Here is a 20,325-nt window from a genome sequence, read left to right as displayed (position 1 = left end):
TAGGTTTCCTGCCAGCCAACAGTCTAACTAGAAATAGGCATATTTGTCATGTCTTAAGCATGTCTTAAGACTGACATACTTTTTTCTGTGGACTTCATAACTAAATATGATCAACGCACAGTGTTTACCACGCTGGTCCAAATATTTCATACACTGGAAGAGAACACATTTTATACATTCAATGATAAGGATGCGTATCTGGAATTGTGGAAATAGGGGAGCACTGACAATCAGAAAAATAGGGTATAGTATAAAGAAGTGGAATGTTCCTGACGCTGTTACAAAGACAGAAGAAAAAGGCTGAGAAAGGATAATTTACATGTACTATGATGAGCTGAGCTACGCTTAAATATGTTGTGCAGGAAAAAGCTAGAAGGAGGTGGAAACAAGAGGCTCCTCTAGTGAAAAATACTTAAGTTGAAGACGAATCCTAATCGTTGGGGTCAAGGTATGAGGTTCTAGTACTGGTGGTGTAGGTTTACAATATCACCTACTAAAACAGTGTCAGTTGTATCTGACTGAGACCAGTCAGTGTGGCAGGAACAGTTGAAGGAGAATCACAGCATTAGTGTATCTTGAGAATACCTTTGTGAATTACTCACTCTGAACAACTTTGGTATTACCTAAACCCATTGACTGAGATCACAGTTTTGTCATCTTAAAGGTAATGAGAAAACATCATCATTAAAGCTTTTTAAGTGGCAGAAAACAAAAACTATTAAGGCTTTTAAGTTGCATACCATCCTAGGTATTTTCCAGGGCACAATCCTCACTGATAAGCTTTTCTGAAACACTGGCAAGTTATATTGTATCTCATAGTAAACAACTCCTAAAGCATAAGAAAAAATTTTTAAATCATGGGCAGAAAAATAGAAAAAAATTCAAAGCCAGGAAAAAGTTAAACTTCAAAGTTCTGGTATTGTAACTTTTATTGCTGTTAAAAGAATTAAAACTTAAACTAAGAGTTTCCATACACAAATCTCATTTCTTTAGACTGTCACTGGAGGTGAAAAAGAAAAAAGTAAAATGATAATTAAAAAAGTAAATGACTGGGTGTGTTCATTAGAATTGTTTTTCAAAAAGATACATACATATAGTACCTAAAATTAAAACAATCTAAAGCAGAAAAACTATCATCTAAATTAATGGACCTTATTCATCACATTAGCCAGAATGCTCCTTAGAAGTGAGGATGGCGAGATTTCATCTCACATACTTTGGACATGTTATCAGAAGGGACCAGTCCCTGGAGAAGGACATCATGCTTGGTAAAGTAAAGCGTCAGTGAAAAAGAGGAAGAACCTCAATGAGATGGATTGACACAGTGGCTGCAACAATGGGCTCCAACACAGCAACAATTGTGAGTATGGCCCAGGACCGAGCAGTGTTTCGTTCTGTGGTACAAAGGGTCGCTATGTATCGAAATTGGATCAATGGCACCTAATAACAACTACATACATCACAAGGTAAAAGGTTCTGCTGGGTCAATTCACACACTAAATCTTATGACTGTTTCCTACTGAATTTTAGGAGTAATAATTAGTTTTATGTTATTCTTAAGAAAAAAAGTATAGCTGAGTTTATTAAATTACTGAAACAGGTGAAATTTGCTGATTCCTGCTCAAATTTATTTCTCCTTAGCCACGAGTCCCTCAGAGAAATAATTAATGGGTTTATTTTTTCACTGATTCAACCCCTTCTTCTAAATGTCCAATGAATATCAGGTTTTTTTACATGCCTTGGCCTACTTAAGTGACACTTAATCAATAAAATAATTAATGAAAGTAACCTTGTGATTCACTAAGTCTAATCATATAGAATGTTTATAGCTAGACAAGTAATTCAGTCAGCAAATACAATGCAGGCAAATTATGTTAAATGTGTCATTTTCAACCTCCACTTTTTCAAGTTTCGGGCCTATAATAACCACTTGAGGAACAGAGGGGAAAAAGGGTACTTAATATTCTTTATCAAATTACAACTATGGCGGACACTTCTGGTCTTCCCTCCAGCTATCCCCCACTGTCATCCCTGCTAACAGAATCTTGCTGGTTCAGACACTGGAAGCACCTGTGCTTCATGATCCCCTTCTAGTCCCAGAGATGCCTGTGTTGATTAAGCTAAGTTGTCCTCAATGCCTGCATCAGTAGCTTCTGGGAACTTGCTAGAAATGCATTTATTTTAGGGCCCCACTCCAGACCTACAAATCAGAAACTCTGGAAATGGGGTTCAGCAAACTATTTTAACAAGCTCTCCAGGTGGTTCTGATGTATGCTAAAATTTGAGAACCCCTGGTCTAAACCAATCATGGCAATTCTGTTCTCCTTACCAGCTACTGGATGAGGATGGGCAAGTGTTTCTGTAACTAATGAGACCTGTGAGGAAGTCTTCTGGGAAGCCTCCAGGAGTGCTTTACTCAATCACATAAAGAGATGAGTGGGAGGAAATAGACCTATGCCTCCTATTTCTGATGCAGACGTAGTCATGTTTTCATGTGATTTCTGGAACTATAGCAGTAATCTTGTGACCGAAGACCAAACCAATAAATTGAAGATGGTAGAGGAGAAAGACTAAAAGAGCCTGGACCCTTGGTGACCTTTGTAAGCTGCTAATTAACCCTTGGAATATCCAATTTCCAGACTCCTTGTTAAATAATATATACTTATAAAACCTCACTGATGTAATCTATTTTTAGTTGGTCTTCTGTTAACTTGCAATCCTGACTGTAACATCTTTGTTTCTCTTTGCAAGGCGAGCGCCAAAACAGTATAAACAATGCAACCTTTTTTTTTTTTTTTTTGATATGTATCTTAGAAGCATTTTTAAAAGAAAAAATGCTGTGACTTTACTAAATGAAACAACAAAGAACTTTTAGGATTACATTATTGCAATTCTATTCTGGTTTTGGTTCTACTAACAAATTAGCTATGGGACCTTTAATAAATTACTGAACAAATTTAGGCCTCGACTATTGACACTGTATTATGAAAGGGTTAGATTAAATCATCAGTGAAATCCTGCGTAATCCAAAAAATTATGCTCTTCACATTTTAAGAACTCCTAACAAGGCCTTTTTGACAAAAGTTCATCTTTAATGAATTCTATCAATAAAGAATTTTTACATGATGACAATACTTCTTGTTAGGGAACTGACATTAATTGCTATGCAACTGACTACCAACAAGTATTTCCAGAAAAGGGTGACACATTAATGGTGTCCAGTTAAAACGCTCAAAGCTCAGTGCTTTGTATTTGCTCCTGCCAACTCGCAATTATTTATACTAGCAGAAGGATGGCATTCTGTGGGTAAACACTCTTAATCCAAAGCTTCAAGTTCAGCTGCTGATTTAACTTCCTCCCCACACAAAAGTCAAGGAGTACAAAATGCAAAACAAGTGATTGGTATTTCTACTTTCCACTGGAACCGCAGTTAACTCCACATAAGGTAAAAAGGGGAATGGGTTAAAGAGGCAGCAAGTAGCTAAGCTGCAAAGATGAGAAACAAACAAAAAAAATGTTTTAAACCATCAGCTTGAGAGAATTAACAGTGATTTATACTTATTTTTGGAAAAAAAAAAGGTGTCCTCACACTCTCACTGCAACTAATACTACAGGTACATAAAAATCCGTATGAGATGCATTAACAGGTACAGAGTTAGTCTCTTCACTTAACTTATAAAAGTGTCAAAAAGCTTTATAATGGCAAAAAAAAAAAGACATGACTTTCTTCTAATCAGAGAGTACCTCCTAAAATAATGCTACTATAATATTACCAAAACAAGAGCTACTAAATATTTGATAACATCTATGCCAACACAAAGTTGACAACTATTTGAAAGGACGAATGGACCACAACTACCACAGCCTCCACCAGACTAAGGCCAGCACAACTAGATGGTGTCTGGCTACCACCACTGGCTACTCTGACAGGGACCACAGAACTGGAGAAAATTGTAGAACAAAATTTAAACTCTCACACACACAGAATACTTGACTTTCTGGTCTGCCAGAGACTGGAGAAACCCCAAGAGTATGGCACCCGAACACCCTTTTAACTCAGTAATGAAGTCACTCCTGAGGTTCTGCTTCAGCAAAAGATTAGACAGGCCCATAAAACAAACAAAAACACACATAGTTCAACCATGTATATAAGACTAACTGGGCATACTAGCCCAGGAGCAAGGACAAGAAGGCAAGAGGGGACAGGAACGCTGGACAAATGGAAATGAGGAACCCAAGATCGAGAAGGGAGAGTGCTGACATGTTGTTCATTTGGCAACCAATGTTACAAATAATATATGCATTAACTGTTTAATGAGAAACTAATTTGTTCTGTAAACTTTCACCTAAAGCACAATTAAAAAAAGAAAAGTGACAAATGTCAAAATAATATTTTTTCTGTAAATGAACTAGAAATTCCAATATAGGTAAAATCCTTCTATAATAAACTTGCAATACAGCCATACCCATTTAGTTACTTTGCTTCCTTTTTCATTAATTAATACAGTACTTTTTTAACACCATATGCCTAAGCTGCAGCATTCAGGCGTAAAGAGTTGGTGCACAAGTGTCATGCAGTGAATTCATCTATTTATGCTAGGCTCCACTTCAAAAAAATACCTGAGGGCGAACTGCCAGGGCAAACTAAAATGAATGGATGGGGAAGAGTGACATGCATATGCAATATTTTCACCCCTGTTCTCCTGCTTAGCTTCTAGATTTTGTGATATGTTTTACATTAGAGGTCAGTTAAAAGATTAGTTTAATTGAGATAACAGATTTAAAATGGGAATGATTGAGGAGTCCAGAAGAATTGTTATTCCAGAACAGAACAAAAGAAACACAAAGATCACTGTAGGGGATCTGACCAAGGAGGCCTACAATGCAGATAGCAAATGAGTTCTTTAGCATTACAGTAACTGGCAAAAGAAAGAAAACACAGCAATTCCACTTCTAGAAATGCACATCCTAAAGGGAAATAATTATGGAAGTGCACAAAGATGTAGCTCAAGGCTTTCATGGCAGATTGTAATATTCAAAATTAGGAATTAACCTAAATGCCTAAGAATAGAGTATTGGTCAAACAAATCATGCTATAGTTATACAGTGGAATCCTCTTACAGGAACTAAAAATAATGAGGGATTAAGGTACTCAATGACCTGTAAAGATATTCACTGTATATTGGTAAGTACAAAAGCAGCCTACTAAGCAGTATGAACTATTTGATCCCATTTTTGTTAAAAAAAAAAAAAAAAGATCTGGGTGGGGACAGGTATATCTATACTATACCTACCCACAGAAAGAATCCTAGAAATACACAGAGCCAATTGTGATGAGATGATGGGTGTTTTTACATTTCCTGTTTTTGTTTACCAATAGACTCTAATTTTGTTTTTCTAAAATAAACACATGTTGGTTTTATAATAAGAAAAAAATTACTAAAATATTTAATGTTCAGAGATATAGAAAGTAGTTGATACATGGAGATATTCATCTTATAGCATTTACCTTAAAAGAAAAAGACAGGTTTGCTTTAATAGGTCATTTGGGAAACACGAAAGAGTGCTGTTACATGGAACTGTTGTTCATGGAATTTCACCTGTAGAAAAACTTGCACAAATACTGAAACTACTGACATCAGAGAACAAGAGACATACTTACGGTTCAGTGAAGTCACGAGTGATGAAATCAGAACTCTTGAAAAGTAGAAAGATGTCGCTGAGGGTTTTACATTTCAGAGAACTATTCATTGCTATCCAGTATGCATCCTAAACGATAAAGCACATGCTATTTAATAAATATTTCAAGTTAGTTGCTATGAATGAAGCTCAAGCTGCTATGACTGAAGCTCAAGCCTATAAACAAATCAATAAGGCATATGACTTCACTGGCTTAAAAAAAAAGGTCAAGAAATTTAACTATATTGTCTAATACCAAACTGCATTTTTAAACAACAGAGCATTACAATGCATATCAGACACTCAGTTACGAAAATTGAGATGTTAGGGTCCTCGCCCTTCAGCTCAGGCCCACTTTCCAATGTTTTTCCTACTGATGATGAAAGAAGAGGGGCAAGAAGTATCAGAAACACTGATACACGAGCTGGACTATTAAGATAGTAAAGAAATAGCCTGAACAGCTACTCTCTAAGGAAAAAGAGGTTCATTCTTTCTTCCTGTTTCTGGAAAGTGACAACTGGAACACCTGAAGTTTGATGACTAGGGCAATGAAGACACATGTCTATCAAGTCTGAGAGAGAACGAGGTGAGTTATTCTGAACCATCACAACTTTAAATGCAGATTGTCTCATAAAGTTTAGTGAAACATGCCTAAAAGTGATAGATTAATTAATTTATTTAAAAAAAAAAATACCCCTCCTATAGACAGATCAGACACAGGATATCAACTTAATTTTAAGAAAACTAATAACTGCAAGAACTACCCAATTCTCCACGCTACATGGAAGAAGGCACTGGTACCTAGATTGCACTCAAAAATAACAAATAAATGAACAAATAATCTACCCACCTTAAGTGGAAAGCCTCAATCCAGATCAGCAGCAAGGAATGACTAGAAATATTCTCATATATAGATAAAAAGTTGACTACTGAAGGACTCAAAATGAGTTTCAATAACTTATTCATCGCTATAATTTTTCCCAGTGAAGAAGATGATGAACTTCTGGTTACAGATGGTGTACTGAACACACACATCTGCTTCACAAAGGGGAAAAAAACCCAGTATGTACACAGAAAATCACACACCTGAACAAACACGACAGTTATCAACTCCATGAAAAATAAAATGTTGAATAAAAAGCATAAGTAATCATGTTGTTGTTAGGTGCTGCTGAGTCAGTTCTGACTCACAGCGACCCTGTGGACAACAGAATGAAATGTTGCCCAGTCTGTGCCATCTTCACAATCACTGCTGTGTTTGAGCCCACTGTTGCAGCCACTGGGTCAATCCATCTCATTCAGGGTCTTCCTCTTTTTTGCGGACCCTCCACTTTACCAAGCATGATGTCCTTCTCCAGGACAAGTACTCATACATTCTACTACAAGTAATTATAGTAAATGTATATTGGAGGTACGCTTAGTGTCTGCAGTATCATAATAATTGTAAATACTACATCTTGATCTAACCACAATTATGATATAACTATAATGAGGATGAGGGAATAGAAATAACAGGGACAAGAGATGAAAGAGAGCTGAATCTTTCTGTTTCTGAGTGGAAGGTCAATAATACCTAAAGTTGAAAAGCAAGAAACAGAGGTAAGTAACAGAATAATCTACTAAAATGTTTGAGTGGTTGCCTCTGGGGAGAGGGAAACAGTGCAGCAAAAGAGGTGCCAGGGCCTGCTGACTTCTGTAGCAAGCTTCCAGATCTCCTTGAAATTTTAAACTATGTACACGTATGACTAATTTTAAAAAGTAAAATAAAACAAAGACTCAATACATTTCATTATTAATTTTACAATAAGAAAAATGTATGAGATGATTTTCGAAAATACAAATAAGTCTTCAACTCATTAAATAAGTTTTGCTGACATAAAATTGTTTTCTATCAGATTAGCAAAAAAAAAAAAAGTAAATTTTTCCAGACCTTAACTTTTCAAAAAATCTTGTCAATGTAACATTAATAAAATATAATTCAAGAAGAAAATAATCACTTGATTTCTCAAACTGCTCTATTTCTAGATCCTGTGACATTTTTGTTTTTATTACTTTTCAACACAAAAAGCCTTTTTGTTAAACTTAAGTGAATGATTAAAATTCTAAAAAGTACAGAGAATGCATCTCAAAATTTTAACGCAATCTGCAGTATAAGAGGATGAAACTGTCTCTTGCCAGAAAGAACAGCATTTCACAAACCTAGGAAAGTGTATACCAAAACAAGAAAAATAAAATAACAGGGAAAATAGTAATAAATTCCAGAGCATCTTTTTTAGAATTAGGAATATAATTAGACCCTCGACGGGAATATAAAAGGAAATCAATAGCAAAACAAAGAATATTCAAACAGTAAGAAATTCACTTATGTATTCCTACCCTTGGAGCACTCCAGTTAAGCTTAGGAAATACACTGCCCCCTAAGGAATTGATAGCTTCTTGAACTTTAGTGGTGAACTCAGGAAATTCTGGTGCCTACGGAAAGAAAGAAAAGAAATCAGTTGGGCAAATCAATATAATTGAAATAAACATGGAAAGCAAGATCAAAATCTCAAGTTTATAGTTTAGGATATTACAAACAGAATTTAGAATACAAATTACTATCAGAGCTTCTGAACTCAGCTAAATAAAATCATAGATCAAATAACATTAACCAGAAGGGGAGGGTACGGAGGGGCACAGCTCAAACGGCACTTTCCAAAAGGATCAAATTCACAAAGCTAAAAAAGACAGAGTTCAGTAAGCATCTAGGAATGCGAGGAAGGAATGAATCTCTTAAAATATACCTACTTAAACCAATATTTAAGTGAAACGAGGCAGATGGAATACTACCTGTACACATACTCCAGTTCTTACAAACAACACCCCATATTTAAAGTGCCAGAAGCCTTCCCATTTGGAGGGAAAGAATCTCGGACAGATCTCCAAAAGGCTTTATGAGAATGAAAAATTATGTGATAAACTGTATTTAAACACTGCTATTTCCAGACAAGTTTTAATGTAAACAAAACTCAGAAATAGAACTTTGGTCAAGTTAAAAATGTTCTTTCCTTTTCGGTTGATTTTAAAATACATTTTATATAATCAGGTGACTAAAACATTCTAAGTGTTCAACCAAACCAAAAAACCAAACCCACTGCCACCAAATCAATTCTGACTACAGCGATTCCGTAGGGTTTCCAAAGCTGTAAATCTCTGTGGAAACAGACTGCCACATACTTCTCTCGAGGAGCTGCTGGTGGTTTTGAACTGCTGACTTTTTGTTTAGCAGTCGATCCCTTTAACCACTGTGCCACTGGGGCTCCTATTTTATATAAGCAAATGACTAAAAGAAGAAGTGATTAAGGAACTTAAACTTGATGGTCATTTTGCACTGCCTTGAAAAAAAAAATTTTTTTTTTTTTGAGACTTATGCCACCACCGGAGGATTGCACAGAAATAAACAAGAGAAAGGAGGAATAAATCATTTTAAGAGAGATGGAAGTGAAGCTTTCAGATGAAAGACAAAACAGAAAAATATTAACATATTCTTCACATAGCCACTTATTTGGGTTATCACCCTTATAATTGCTGCCCCCTACTGGGCAATTGCAAGTTCTGAGAAACTCCATTAATGCTAATAAACAACTTCCATACAAAAAAGTTAGAATGGATCTAGAGTTAGCTAAATTACATTGCCCAGGAACAAATCAACTGGTTTATGCTGACCTTCAAGACCTAACCTAGTTATAACACAGAGAGAAAACTATGACAAGAGTCTGGGAAACAGATCAAAGAAACGTACATTTTAAAAATGGCAGCGTATCCCCCAAGGTAGAAATCAGTTTTAAACAAAGGGCTACTGAGTAAAGGAGCTCTGGTGGTGCATTGGTTAAGCGCTAGGCTGCTAATCGAGAGGTTAACAGTTCAAACCCACCCAGCAGCTCCGTGGGAGAAAGACCTGGTGATGTTTCCGTAATGATTGCAGCAAGAAAACCCTGTGGGGCAATTCTACTCTGTCAGGTGGGGCTGCTATGAGTCAGAACGGACTCCACTATACCCAACAACTGGGTAAAGAAGGGAGAGATTAAGTGCAGACTAGGCTACATTTCTTTCTGTTGAACATGTCTGATCTTCACACTGGTGAACAGTATTTTTTAGTTATTTCTAGCCTTCCATTGTTTCAATCTTCTGCTAGACTACTTATTTAACTTCGATACTTGGAATAAAACTGTAGCACTTTAGAGAGGGTTTCAAAATGAATAAAAGCATTAAAAATTCCATTTACCTCTCCCCATCAAAGTACATTACAATTTACATTAAACCAATAATTTCCTTATAATCCCCTGAAGTTGCTGCTTTGTCTCCCCTAAAGTGGTATCAATAACCACCACTTAGATCTGCATCGGCAGTATTTCCTCTGAATGGCAGTTACACAAACCTTACCACATAAAAGGGCTCAACCTTCAAGGGCAAAATAATGTTCCTAGCCCATAAAACTTAAAATCTAAGGTTTGCTTTATATTTACATATTACATTTTAAAAGATGTGATCAGTTCCCTCAAATCCTCAAATTAGTCAGCTTTAGGAAATCCTGCCATAATGGTCCTAAAACAAACTTAAAGTTTACGCACCGTAGAGAAAAACTTAGGCTTCACCAGAAGTCTATGGATTATCAACTCACAGGACACCCTCCCAGGTAATCTAATTCTAGCTTGGTTTTTCAGCTCTTTTACAACTAAGTGAAACATAGGGAAGTGAAAGCAATGTAAAATAATTCTTACAGACATGCAAACTCCATCCTGTCTGGAAGAGGTGGAATGGTCTACGTTTCTATAATGGAGAGGGACAAAACCAGCTTCGCCTCATTTACGTATTTATTTCAATATTCCTGATGTATGAATGTATCTGTCTGGGGGTTTCTGAACCAGTTAATATGTTTGCCTGGTTCCCTTATGAGTTAAATAGGCTCTTTAGTATGTTAAAGACTTTTCTACCTGTATGAGAGTCGTGCCTTTTTACCTTTCCCTGAAAATTACTTTTCAACCGATTTCATTAATAGAATTCATTTAAGCGCACAGCTCAACTACCAATTTCAAATACATGTAGCACCTCAGTTGTCCCTGAAAAGGTTTCCATCGCAAATGGGATGAAACACACGTTTTCAATCTGATATGTGAAGACCTTCTGTGATGTGGACTCACTGATCTTTCCAACCTTACCCAGCACAGCATTCCTGCATCTCCCTCATTCACAAAGGGTAAGTTTCTTTTCTTAATTTTTTATTAAAATCATGAAGTGCTTTAAATCTACAAAAAATATATATACCCATGTTTCTGGATCCAAAAATTAAGTAATTTGGTGTATGTGATTCAGACCTTTAAATTTTATAAGGAAAAAAAAAATTAGCTATAGAAATGAAGCTTCTTCTGTCCTTGTTCTCCTCCCTGATCCTCCCCCTCTCTCCCCACAGGCAATCACCCTTTCAAAATTGGGTGACTTCTATATTCACGACTTTATACTTACGATATGTGTGCTCATCCATAAATAATAAAATTTTACATAAATGCTGTCTTTTGATTCTATATACTTTTAGCAACTTACTTTCTTAAACTCGTCACTGTGTTTTTGAGATTCACCCACCTCGGTTATTTCTTCCCCCCAATCATTTTTAATTCAATGTTTATGTAGTAACACCACTGAATTCTTCATCATTCTTACAGTATCTTTTACTTTCCCACCCTAGGTTCTGACTCACATTTTTCTCCTATTAAGGTGTTTGCCATGAGTGAGTTCCCTGCTCTACTCCACCTAGTTCCACCAATGAGAGTAAACCACTTTTTTGTTGTTGTTGTCAACTTTTCATTTTGAAATACTTTCAGAAAAGTTACAAGAAGAGTATCAAGGATTCTCAAATACTAGGGCAGTCATCTTTCTATTCTTCAAACAGCAACGCTTTCATGAATATTAAGTGAAGGATTCACTGTTTGGCCAGCTGAATGTTTAGTCAATGAATGAATAGTTTGGTCAATTCAATCCCCAACACCCCCCAAAAAATTCTTCTATACTCTTTACCCAGACTTCCCATTTTACCACATTTGCTTTATCATTCTCCGCCAACCTCCGCTCTCCTCTCTCTCTACATATATACATGTGTACATACACATGTGGTGACCAAGATCCGGAATGGACTTGATGGCAACTGAGTTTTTTTTCCCCCGTTGAGTGTTAAGTTACAGACATCATCTCTCTTTATCCCTAAATACTTCAGTGTGTATTTCCTAGAAAACAGTATATTCTCTTATATAACCCAATAAAATTACCAAATCAGGGAACTAACACTGACACAATACCATTACCTAACCTATAGGATTTACTAGTTTTTTGCCAATTGTCCTAATATCTTTTGTAGCAAAAAAAAAACCATCTAGGACCATACACTGCATTTAGCTGTCATGTCTCTTTGATCTGCAACAGTTCTTTTCTGCTATTCTTTATCTTCCACAATCCTGACGTTTTTGAAGAGCACAGGAGGGCAGTTAGTCTCTACAATTTCTAAAACGTTAAGTGTGTTAGATGTTTCCTCACGATGAGATGTGCAGTTTTGGCAGGGACGCCACCAGTGATGCTGTCTTTCCTGATACATCCTACCCAGAAGCACAGAAACAGCTCTGTCCCCTCACTGATGAGTTTAACTTTGGTCACTTGGTTAAGATGGTAGCTGCCAGGTTTTTCCACTGCAAAGTTGTTATTTCTCCCTTTGTAACTAAAAAGTAATTTGGGGAGAGATACTTTCAGAATACGCAAATATTCTTTCTCATCAAATATTCACCCTCTAGTTTTAACATCTGTTCAATCATTACTACAATGGCTGCTGTCAAATAGTGATTTCTAATTCCACCAGCTACATCCTTTAGTTAGTGCCTTTTCTACTGCAAAGGGCTTTCCCTTCTCCCCCAACTAATTTAATCATTATGTTAGTACGGGATCATCAGTTCTTATTGTTTTTTCTTGTTGTTAGTTGCCGTCAAGTCAAATCCAACTCATGGTGACCCAATGTGTGCAGAATAGAATTGCTCCACAGGGTTTTCAAGGCTGTGATTTTTCAGAAGCACATTGCCAGGACTATCACCTGAGTTGTCTCTGGGTGGGTTTGAACTGCCAACCTTTCAGCTACTAGTCAAGCACTTAACCACTTGTGCCACCCAGGGACTCTAATTCTTATTACTATTACTTATTCAATCCCCTATGCGGCTGTCCTACTCTGTCCCATTGTATTATTATTACTACTTATTATTATCATTACCACCATTTTTTGTTATAACGCTCAAATTTTTTGGCCAATGAAAGCTCATTCAAGCTGGCTCTGGGTCTTTTTTGTCATGTCCACATCATTTTTTGGAGCCCCGGTGGTGCAGTGGTTAAGTGTTCGGCTGCTAAGTGAAAGCTCAGCAGTTCGAATCCAATAGCTGATCCTTGGAAACCCCACAGGACAGTTCTACTCTGTCCTATAGGGTCACTAGAAGTTACAATCGACTTGACGGCAACAGGTTTTTTTTTTTTTTTTTGGTTTTTAGCATTCATTGAGCATTTCCTTACCTTCTGGCATATGTTTTTTCAGGCTCATTTTACTTTCCTAACTTGGCACAGTGGTTAAGAGCTACAGTGAGCCGTGGCTGCTAATCAAAAGGTCGGCAGTTTGAATCCACTAGCTGTTCCCTGGAAACTCTATGGGGCAGCTCTACTCTGTCCTATAGGGTCACGGAATTGACTCAAGAGCAACGGAGTAGCTGCAGTACTAAATTTCTCCAAGAAGCTTTGATTCCTTTAGTGGAGAATGGTATTTAGAAAACCAAGATCAGGCCACTAAGTGTACTCATTGCTACCATGATGTCATTACTTCTAGACCTCAGTGGACAGAGTTTGGTAAATATACACACATACATACACACAGACACACTTATATTATTAATTTCAGTGTTTATTTATCTACATATATTAAAAACCATGAGTTGACACTGATAATCTTTCTCACTTTTAAGGTTCAGGTCAAATACCACTTTTTCCCTTAAGCATTTCAAGATACTTTGACTTGTAATTGTTCTCTCTGTTTTGTCAGTACTTTGTCATTGAACCCCTGCTTTGTGTCATCTTTCTTCTCTGGTTTATAAGCTCCCTAATGACAGAAATCAAATCATATTCAGCTTTGTTTACCTCATTACTGTTGCTGTGGTAGGCCGTGGAGTTGATTCTGACTTACAGCAACCCTGTGTGACACAGGAGAACTGCTCCATAGGGTTTCTCATGCTGTAATCTTTAAGGGAGCAGATCGGTAGGTCTTTTCTCTCATGGAGCTGCTGAGTGAGTTCGAACTGCCAACCTTTTGATTAGCAGCCAAGTGCTCAACTATTGCACCACCAGGGCTCCTTGTTTACCTCACAGTACCCAGTATAGTGCCTTGAATATGGTAGATACATAAGGTATATGCTGAACTGAACTAAATTCTCATAAAGGAAGAGCAATTGACCTGCATGATATCCAGAGTAAAATAAACATGCAAACTTTCCATTTCTACGTATACTGAAGAAAATATATTGGTTTTACGTATCTCCACTTTTTTTTTTTCTGGTACCACAGAAACTGTTATACTTCTTTCGTTAAAAAAAAAAAAAAAGCGTCTTCTTATTTAGTTGCATTAGAATATACCCTTCTCCTAAAGCTAGTTTTCTATTTTGTGACTTTACATTTATTTTTAGGAAATTTTATAAAAATCTTTCTCTTTTATCTCAGGGCATTTACCTACTGTATTTTTAGAAGTATACTTTTTGCTCAGTCATTCCCTTAAAATATTTTTTAAGAAAAATATTTTAAGTTAAAATTGACAAGAACACTCTTACTCTGAAAGACTATGTTTAATCAACTTCTACGTTTTTATATAAAATTTTGGTTAAAGTCATGTACTTCTCTGCTCTCACTTAAAAGGAACTGTAATTTTTATGTCATTTAAGTACAAAAAGCATAGATTTTTGTACTGAATAAGTAAGTATAGATTTTTTCACTTTGATTTAGGTTCCACAGATCCAGAGAAACTCAGAAATCTAACGTTAGGCTTGATGTCTTCTCTCAATACTCAACAGAAATAAATCCAAGCATCACATATACATCTAGAATACTTCCTCTGTAATCAGAGGGGAAAAAAGGGCAAACCATGTTCACTCATTAAACAATTGCTTAAGTTTTTTTTTCAAAATAACACATAATAGCTCACAAAGAAAAAGATATTTGAAATGGTGAGAACATGGGGATTTAGAGAGGTGTGCATTTAATCCTTAACGCTAACCCTTGTGTGACAGTGTGAGGCTGTCTTCACGGAGGGGCTGCTCTGTTCTTACCGTCAGTGTGGCCGTGTTCTCATCATCTGACCACTGCATGGGGAAGAGGACGGAAACAAGACATTAGATTTAAATAGTATAAGTACTGTGCTCCTTTCAAAAATCATCTGTATGAGACCAAACAGTTAATAACTACTTGAAAACAAAGATGAGAATGTAAGGGGGCAGATAAATTAGATTAATGGAAATGAACAACCATGAACAGTGCTGAGAATGTGCACACATCGTAATGAATGTAACCAATGTCACTGAATAATTTGTGTCGAAATTGTCAAACAGGTACCTAAACTGCCATGTAAATAAATCTTCACTGAAAAGACAATAAAATATTATTAAAAAAAAAATTTTTTTAAATAGTGTATTGGCTTCCAAAAATAGTGTTCCATCTAACGATGACACATAAATAGAAGACATCTTTTCCCAGAACAAAAAACATGTAAAAGTATATGTCAAAGTGAGATGTTCATGTAATTTTCTACTTTTATTAAATGTATGCTAAGATCTAAATGTCAGAACCTTTTCAGAGATCACTTAAATTAGAACAGTCTACAGAACAGACATTTTATTTTGTACCAACCTGTATTTCTTCTGCCTCATCATCACTGTCTGGCTGAGAACGTGTTGGTGGGTCTTCCCTAGAAAAACGTAAGAAAAGAAAAAGGCTTTGGTATCACAGAGTAATAATTTTAGGTGTACTGAGTACATAAAAAAACTAGAAAGCCTTAGAATTGGAGGGCAACATTAGGAAAAGTTCACTTTCTGAGACTGAAACTAATAAAAACCAATATGAAATAAATGAGAGTACACTTCCAATAAGCGATGGCAGAATAAAAACTTTCAGCTCTCATCTCAGAAATCACTAAAAACAAGGGAAAGAAAACCTCAAACACTACCTCTGATGATAATGAGAATGATACAACTCTCAATCCCAACATACAAGTAAGGAATGCCAAAGATGCAAAAAGAATTGCAAAATCAAGGAAATTACCCAAAAAGTAGAACAAAGAAAACAAAGAGATGGACAACAAAAGAAAAATAAAATTCACAGGATTAATCGAGTAGATCTAAATAACAGGAGTTCCAGAAAAAGAGAAGTGAAAAGAGGAAATTATCAAAGATAAAACATTCTTAAATGGCCCAAATTTAAAAATCTAAGTCTGTAGAACGAAAGGGCCAAACATTGCACACAGCACAATGAATGAAAAAGAATTCAGATGATGTGATGGGTTGTTTACAAAGATGACCACAGTAATTTTTCCCATCTCTTTATGTGACTCTACATGGTGACTCTTCTACTCTTCCTATCAAGAAATGGCATTTATTTCCCTCTCCCTTTAATTGAAGGTACCTGGGAGGTGGAAGCAGTTTGCAGTCAGCTGCTAACCTACAGGTTGGTGGTTCGAATTCACCCAGTGGCTCCACAAAAAAAAAAGAAAAGTCTGGTGATAGGCTTCCGTGAAGATTACATATGTAACATACAGGGTCATCCTGAGCTGGAATCAACTTGATGGCAATGGATTCCTTTACGCTAAGCTGGTTTCAGGACTCCTTTTGACCAATACAATGTAGCACAAGTGACACCATGTTATACTGAGCCTCGATGTCAAGTGCCCTCATAGCTTCCGTTCTCATCTTTTTGGAATGGCTGCCACTGCCATATAAAGACCCCAGAGCTGGCCTTCCTGAGGATGAGCAAGCACATGGAAAAGAGGCTCAGCTGCTGGTCAGCATCAACCACCACACATGTGAGTGAGGCCATTTTAAGACTGGCTCAGTTGAGCCACCTGATGACTGCAGCCACGTGAGTGATCTTAACAAGGGCAACAGAAGACCTGCCCAGAGTAAAGAATTGTGAAGGGTCTAAATTTTACCCTACTTGCAAGCTAACAGCCTAGCCTGCCACAGTTTCATAGATGCTGACAGAAAACATGAGACTTCTAGGTCAGACAGAAAGGACTCTTATTGTTCATGACACGGCATGCAGCATGAGCTTCGTCTTCATATCAGTTCCTTCTTGTCCCTCACAGAGTGGTCCATGTGGATGCTGTGCACACAGCAACTTTGCATCACAACTGAAGAGCCCTGAATTTACGAAGCCCATCTTTTACAATGTGCTGCAAGTAAATCCGCCCAATTTTTACCTGAAAAGAGACATTATCTTCATTATATTGGACAGAAAACAAATCTGCTCTCTGCTTGGAAGAGAGAAACTGCATCTTCAAAGGCAGCTTAATATATAAAACACATCCTTAAAAAGACAGTCAGGGATAAAAGTTGGCAGTGCCTTTGCTTGAAGATGTACGATAATAATATGAGAGAACGAAGGAGAACTGTCTCCCAACACCAGTTGAACAATCATTCACAAACAGAATAGTTATTGTCTTAAGCCACTAAGTTTGGGGTGGCGTGTTAAGTCACAACTGATGGTTGACACAGATGATTATCATTAAATATAAAAACATTAGAGAAAATACTGAGAACCTTCATAAAGAAAAACATCTCACAATAAAAAACACAAATCAGAATGACACGGGACGTTGCAGCATACTAGAAGACAGCAGGCAATGCCTTCAAAATCACGTTGTTGTTGCTGTTAGATGCCATCCAGTCTGTTCTGACTCACAGCAACGGTTAAGTACAATAGAACAAAATACTGCCCAGTCCTGCGCCATCCACACAATCTTTGTTATGCTTAGCCCACTGTTGCAGCTACTGTGTCAATCCAACTCCTTGAGGGTCTTCCTCTTTTTTATGGATCCTCTACTTTACCAAGCATGATGTTCTTCTCCAAGGACTGGTCCCTCTCAACAATATGTCCAAAGTAAGTGAGACAAAGTCTTGCCATCCTTGCTTCTGAGGAACACTCTGGCTGTGCTTCTTCCAAGATGGATGTGATCATTCTTCTCACAGTCCTTGGTATATTCAATATTCTTCACCAACACCATAACTCAAATGCATCAGTTGTTCTTTGGTCTTCCTAATTGACTGTCCAGAATTCGCATGCTTATGAGGCAACTGAAAATACTATGGCTTGGGTCAGATGCACCCTAGTCCTCAAAGTGACATCTTTGTTTTTCAACACTTTAAAGAGGTCTATTGCAGCAGGTCTGCCCAATGCAATACATCATTTGATTTCTTAACTGCTGCTTCCATGGACGTTGATTGTGGATCCAAGGAAAATGAAATCCTTGACAACTTCAATCTTCTCTCATTTTTATTACCTCAAACTCTGTTGTAGCATGATGTTGCTTACTGGTTCAGTTGTGAGGATTTTTGTTTTCTTTATGTTGAGGTGTAATCCATACTGAAGGCTGTGGTCTTTGATCTTCATCAGTAAGTGCTTCAAGTCCTCTTCACTTTCAGGAAGCAAGGCTGTGTCATCTGTATAACGTAGGTTGTTAATGACTTTTCCACCAATGCTGATGCCACATTCTTCTTCAGATAGTTCAGGTTCTCAGGTTATTCGCCCAGCATACAGACTGAATAACTATGGTGAAAGGATACAACCCCGACACACGTTTTCTGATTTTAAACCATGTAGTATCTCCTTGTTCTGTTCGAACGACTGCCTCTTTGTCTATGTTCAGGCTCTGCATGAGCATAATTAAGTGTTCTGGAATTCTCATTCTTCACAATGTTATTGATAATTTGTTATGATCCACACAGTTGAATGCCTTTCCATGGTCAATAAAACACTGGTAAACATCTCTTTCTGGTATTCTCTGCTTTCAGCCAAGATCCATCTAACATCAGCAATGATAAACCTCGTTCCGTGTCCTCTTCTGAATCCAACTTGAATTTCTGCCAGTTCTCTGTCGATGTACTGCTACAACTGGTTTTTAATTATCTTTGGCAAAATGTTACTTGTGTGTGATATGAATGATACTGTTCAATCATTTCTGCATTCCACTGGATCACTTTTCTTTGGAATAGGCACACATACGGATCCCTTCCAGCTGGCTGGCCAGGTAGCTGTGTTCCAAATTTCTTGACATAGATGAGTGAGTGCTTCCACTGTTGTGTCCGTTTGTTGAAACACCTCAACTGGTATTCCACCAACTCCTGGTGTCTTGTTTTTCATCAATGCCTTCAGTGCAACTTGGACTTCTTCCTTCTATATCATCGGTTCTTGAACATATGCTACCTCCTGAAATGGCTGAACGTCAACCAATTCTTTTGGCACAAGGACTCCACGTATTCCTTCCACCTTCTTTTGATGCCTCTTGCATCATTTAATATTTTCCCCATAGAATCTCTCAATATTGCAACTTAAGGCTTGAGATTTTTCTTCAACTCTCTCAGCTTGAGAAATTCCAAGTGTATTCTTCTTTTTGGTTTTCTAAACCAAAAAGGCCTTTGCACATTTCATCATAATACTTTAGTGTTCTCTAGCTGCCTTTTGAAATCTTCTGTTCAACTCTTTACTTCACCATTCCTTCCATCTGCTTTAGCTACTCTACATTTGACAGCAAGTTTCAGAGTCTCTTCTGACATCCATTTTGTTCTTTTCTCTCCTGTCTTTTTAATGACCTTTAGCTTTCTTCATGATGTTTTTGATTTCATACTACTTGTCTGTTCTTCAGTCATTAGCGTTCATTGCATTAAATCTATTCTTGAGATGGTCTCTAAATTCAGATGGGATATACTCAAGATTGTACTTTGGCTCTCGCAGACTTGTTTTGATTTTCTTCAGCTTCAACTGATGAATAAGTCATTGGTCTTGGAGAAGTCTATCATATGATCCCCGGTGTTGTTTCTATCACTAAAGCCGTATCTTCCAACTACAGATCCTTCTTTGTTTCCAATTTTCACATTCCAATCACCAGTAATTATCAGTGCATCTTAATTGCTCAGACTGCACTGGCCAATTTTTTCAGAAGTAGACTGCCAGGTCCTCCTTCCTAGTCTATCATAGTCTAGATGCTACAGTGAAACCCGTCCATGAAGGGTGATCCTGCTGGTATTTGAAATACTGGTGGCAAGGCTTCCAGTATCACAGTAACACGCAAGCCACCACAGTATGACAAACGGACACTGGGTGAGTAGAAGTAAGTAAATATCATTAATTTTTTCATCTTTGGCATTAACGGTTGGTGTGTAAATTTGAATTGATAGTCATATAAACTGGTCTTCCTTGTAGGTATATGGATATTACCCTATCACGGACAGCACTATACTTCAGGATAGATCCTGAAACGGTCTTTTTGATAATGAATGTGACATTGTTTGTCTTCGATTTGTCTTTCCTGGCATAGTAGATCATATGATTGCCCAGTTG

General features: G+C 37.1%; 1 protein-coding gene across 1 annotated transcript in view; it reads right to left on the bottom strand.

Moving 5' to 3' along the window:
- CDC123 (cell division cycle 123) overlaps positions 1-20,325 on the bottom strand; it is a 61,682-nt gene that overhangs the window by 30,041 nt on the left and 11,316 nt on the right. Inside the window, exons 3-6 of the mRNA XM_003410581.4 lie at positions 15,625-15,682; positions 15,048-15,080; positions 8,056-8,151; positions 5,663-5,769 (exon numbers count right to left, since the gene is read on the bottom strand). Coding sequence (XP_003410629.1) covers positions 5,663-5,769; positions 8,056-8,151; positions 15,048-15,080; positions 15,625-15,682 — 294 coding nt within the window. The remainder of the gene's footprint in view (positions 1-5,662; positions 5,770-8,055; positions 8,152-15,047; positions 15,081-15,624; positions 15,683-20,325) is intronic.

Source organism: Loxodonta africana, chromosome 4, assembly GCF_030014295.1.
Source record: "Loxodonta africana isolate mLoxAfr1 chromosome 4, mLoxAfr1.hap2, whole genome shotgun sequence".
Taxonomy (NCBI): Eukaryota; Metazoa; Chordata; class Mammalia; order Proboscidea; family Elephantidae; genus Loxodonta; species Loxodonta africana.
The sequence above is the reverse complement of the archived record's forward strand: the minus strand, read 5'-3'. Positions and strand labels throughout refer to the sequence as shown.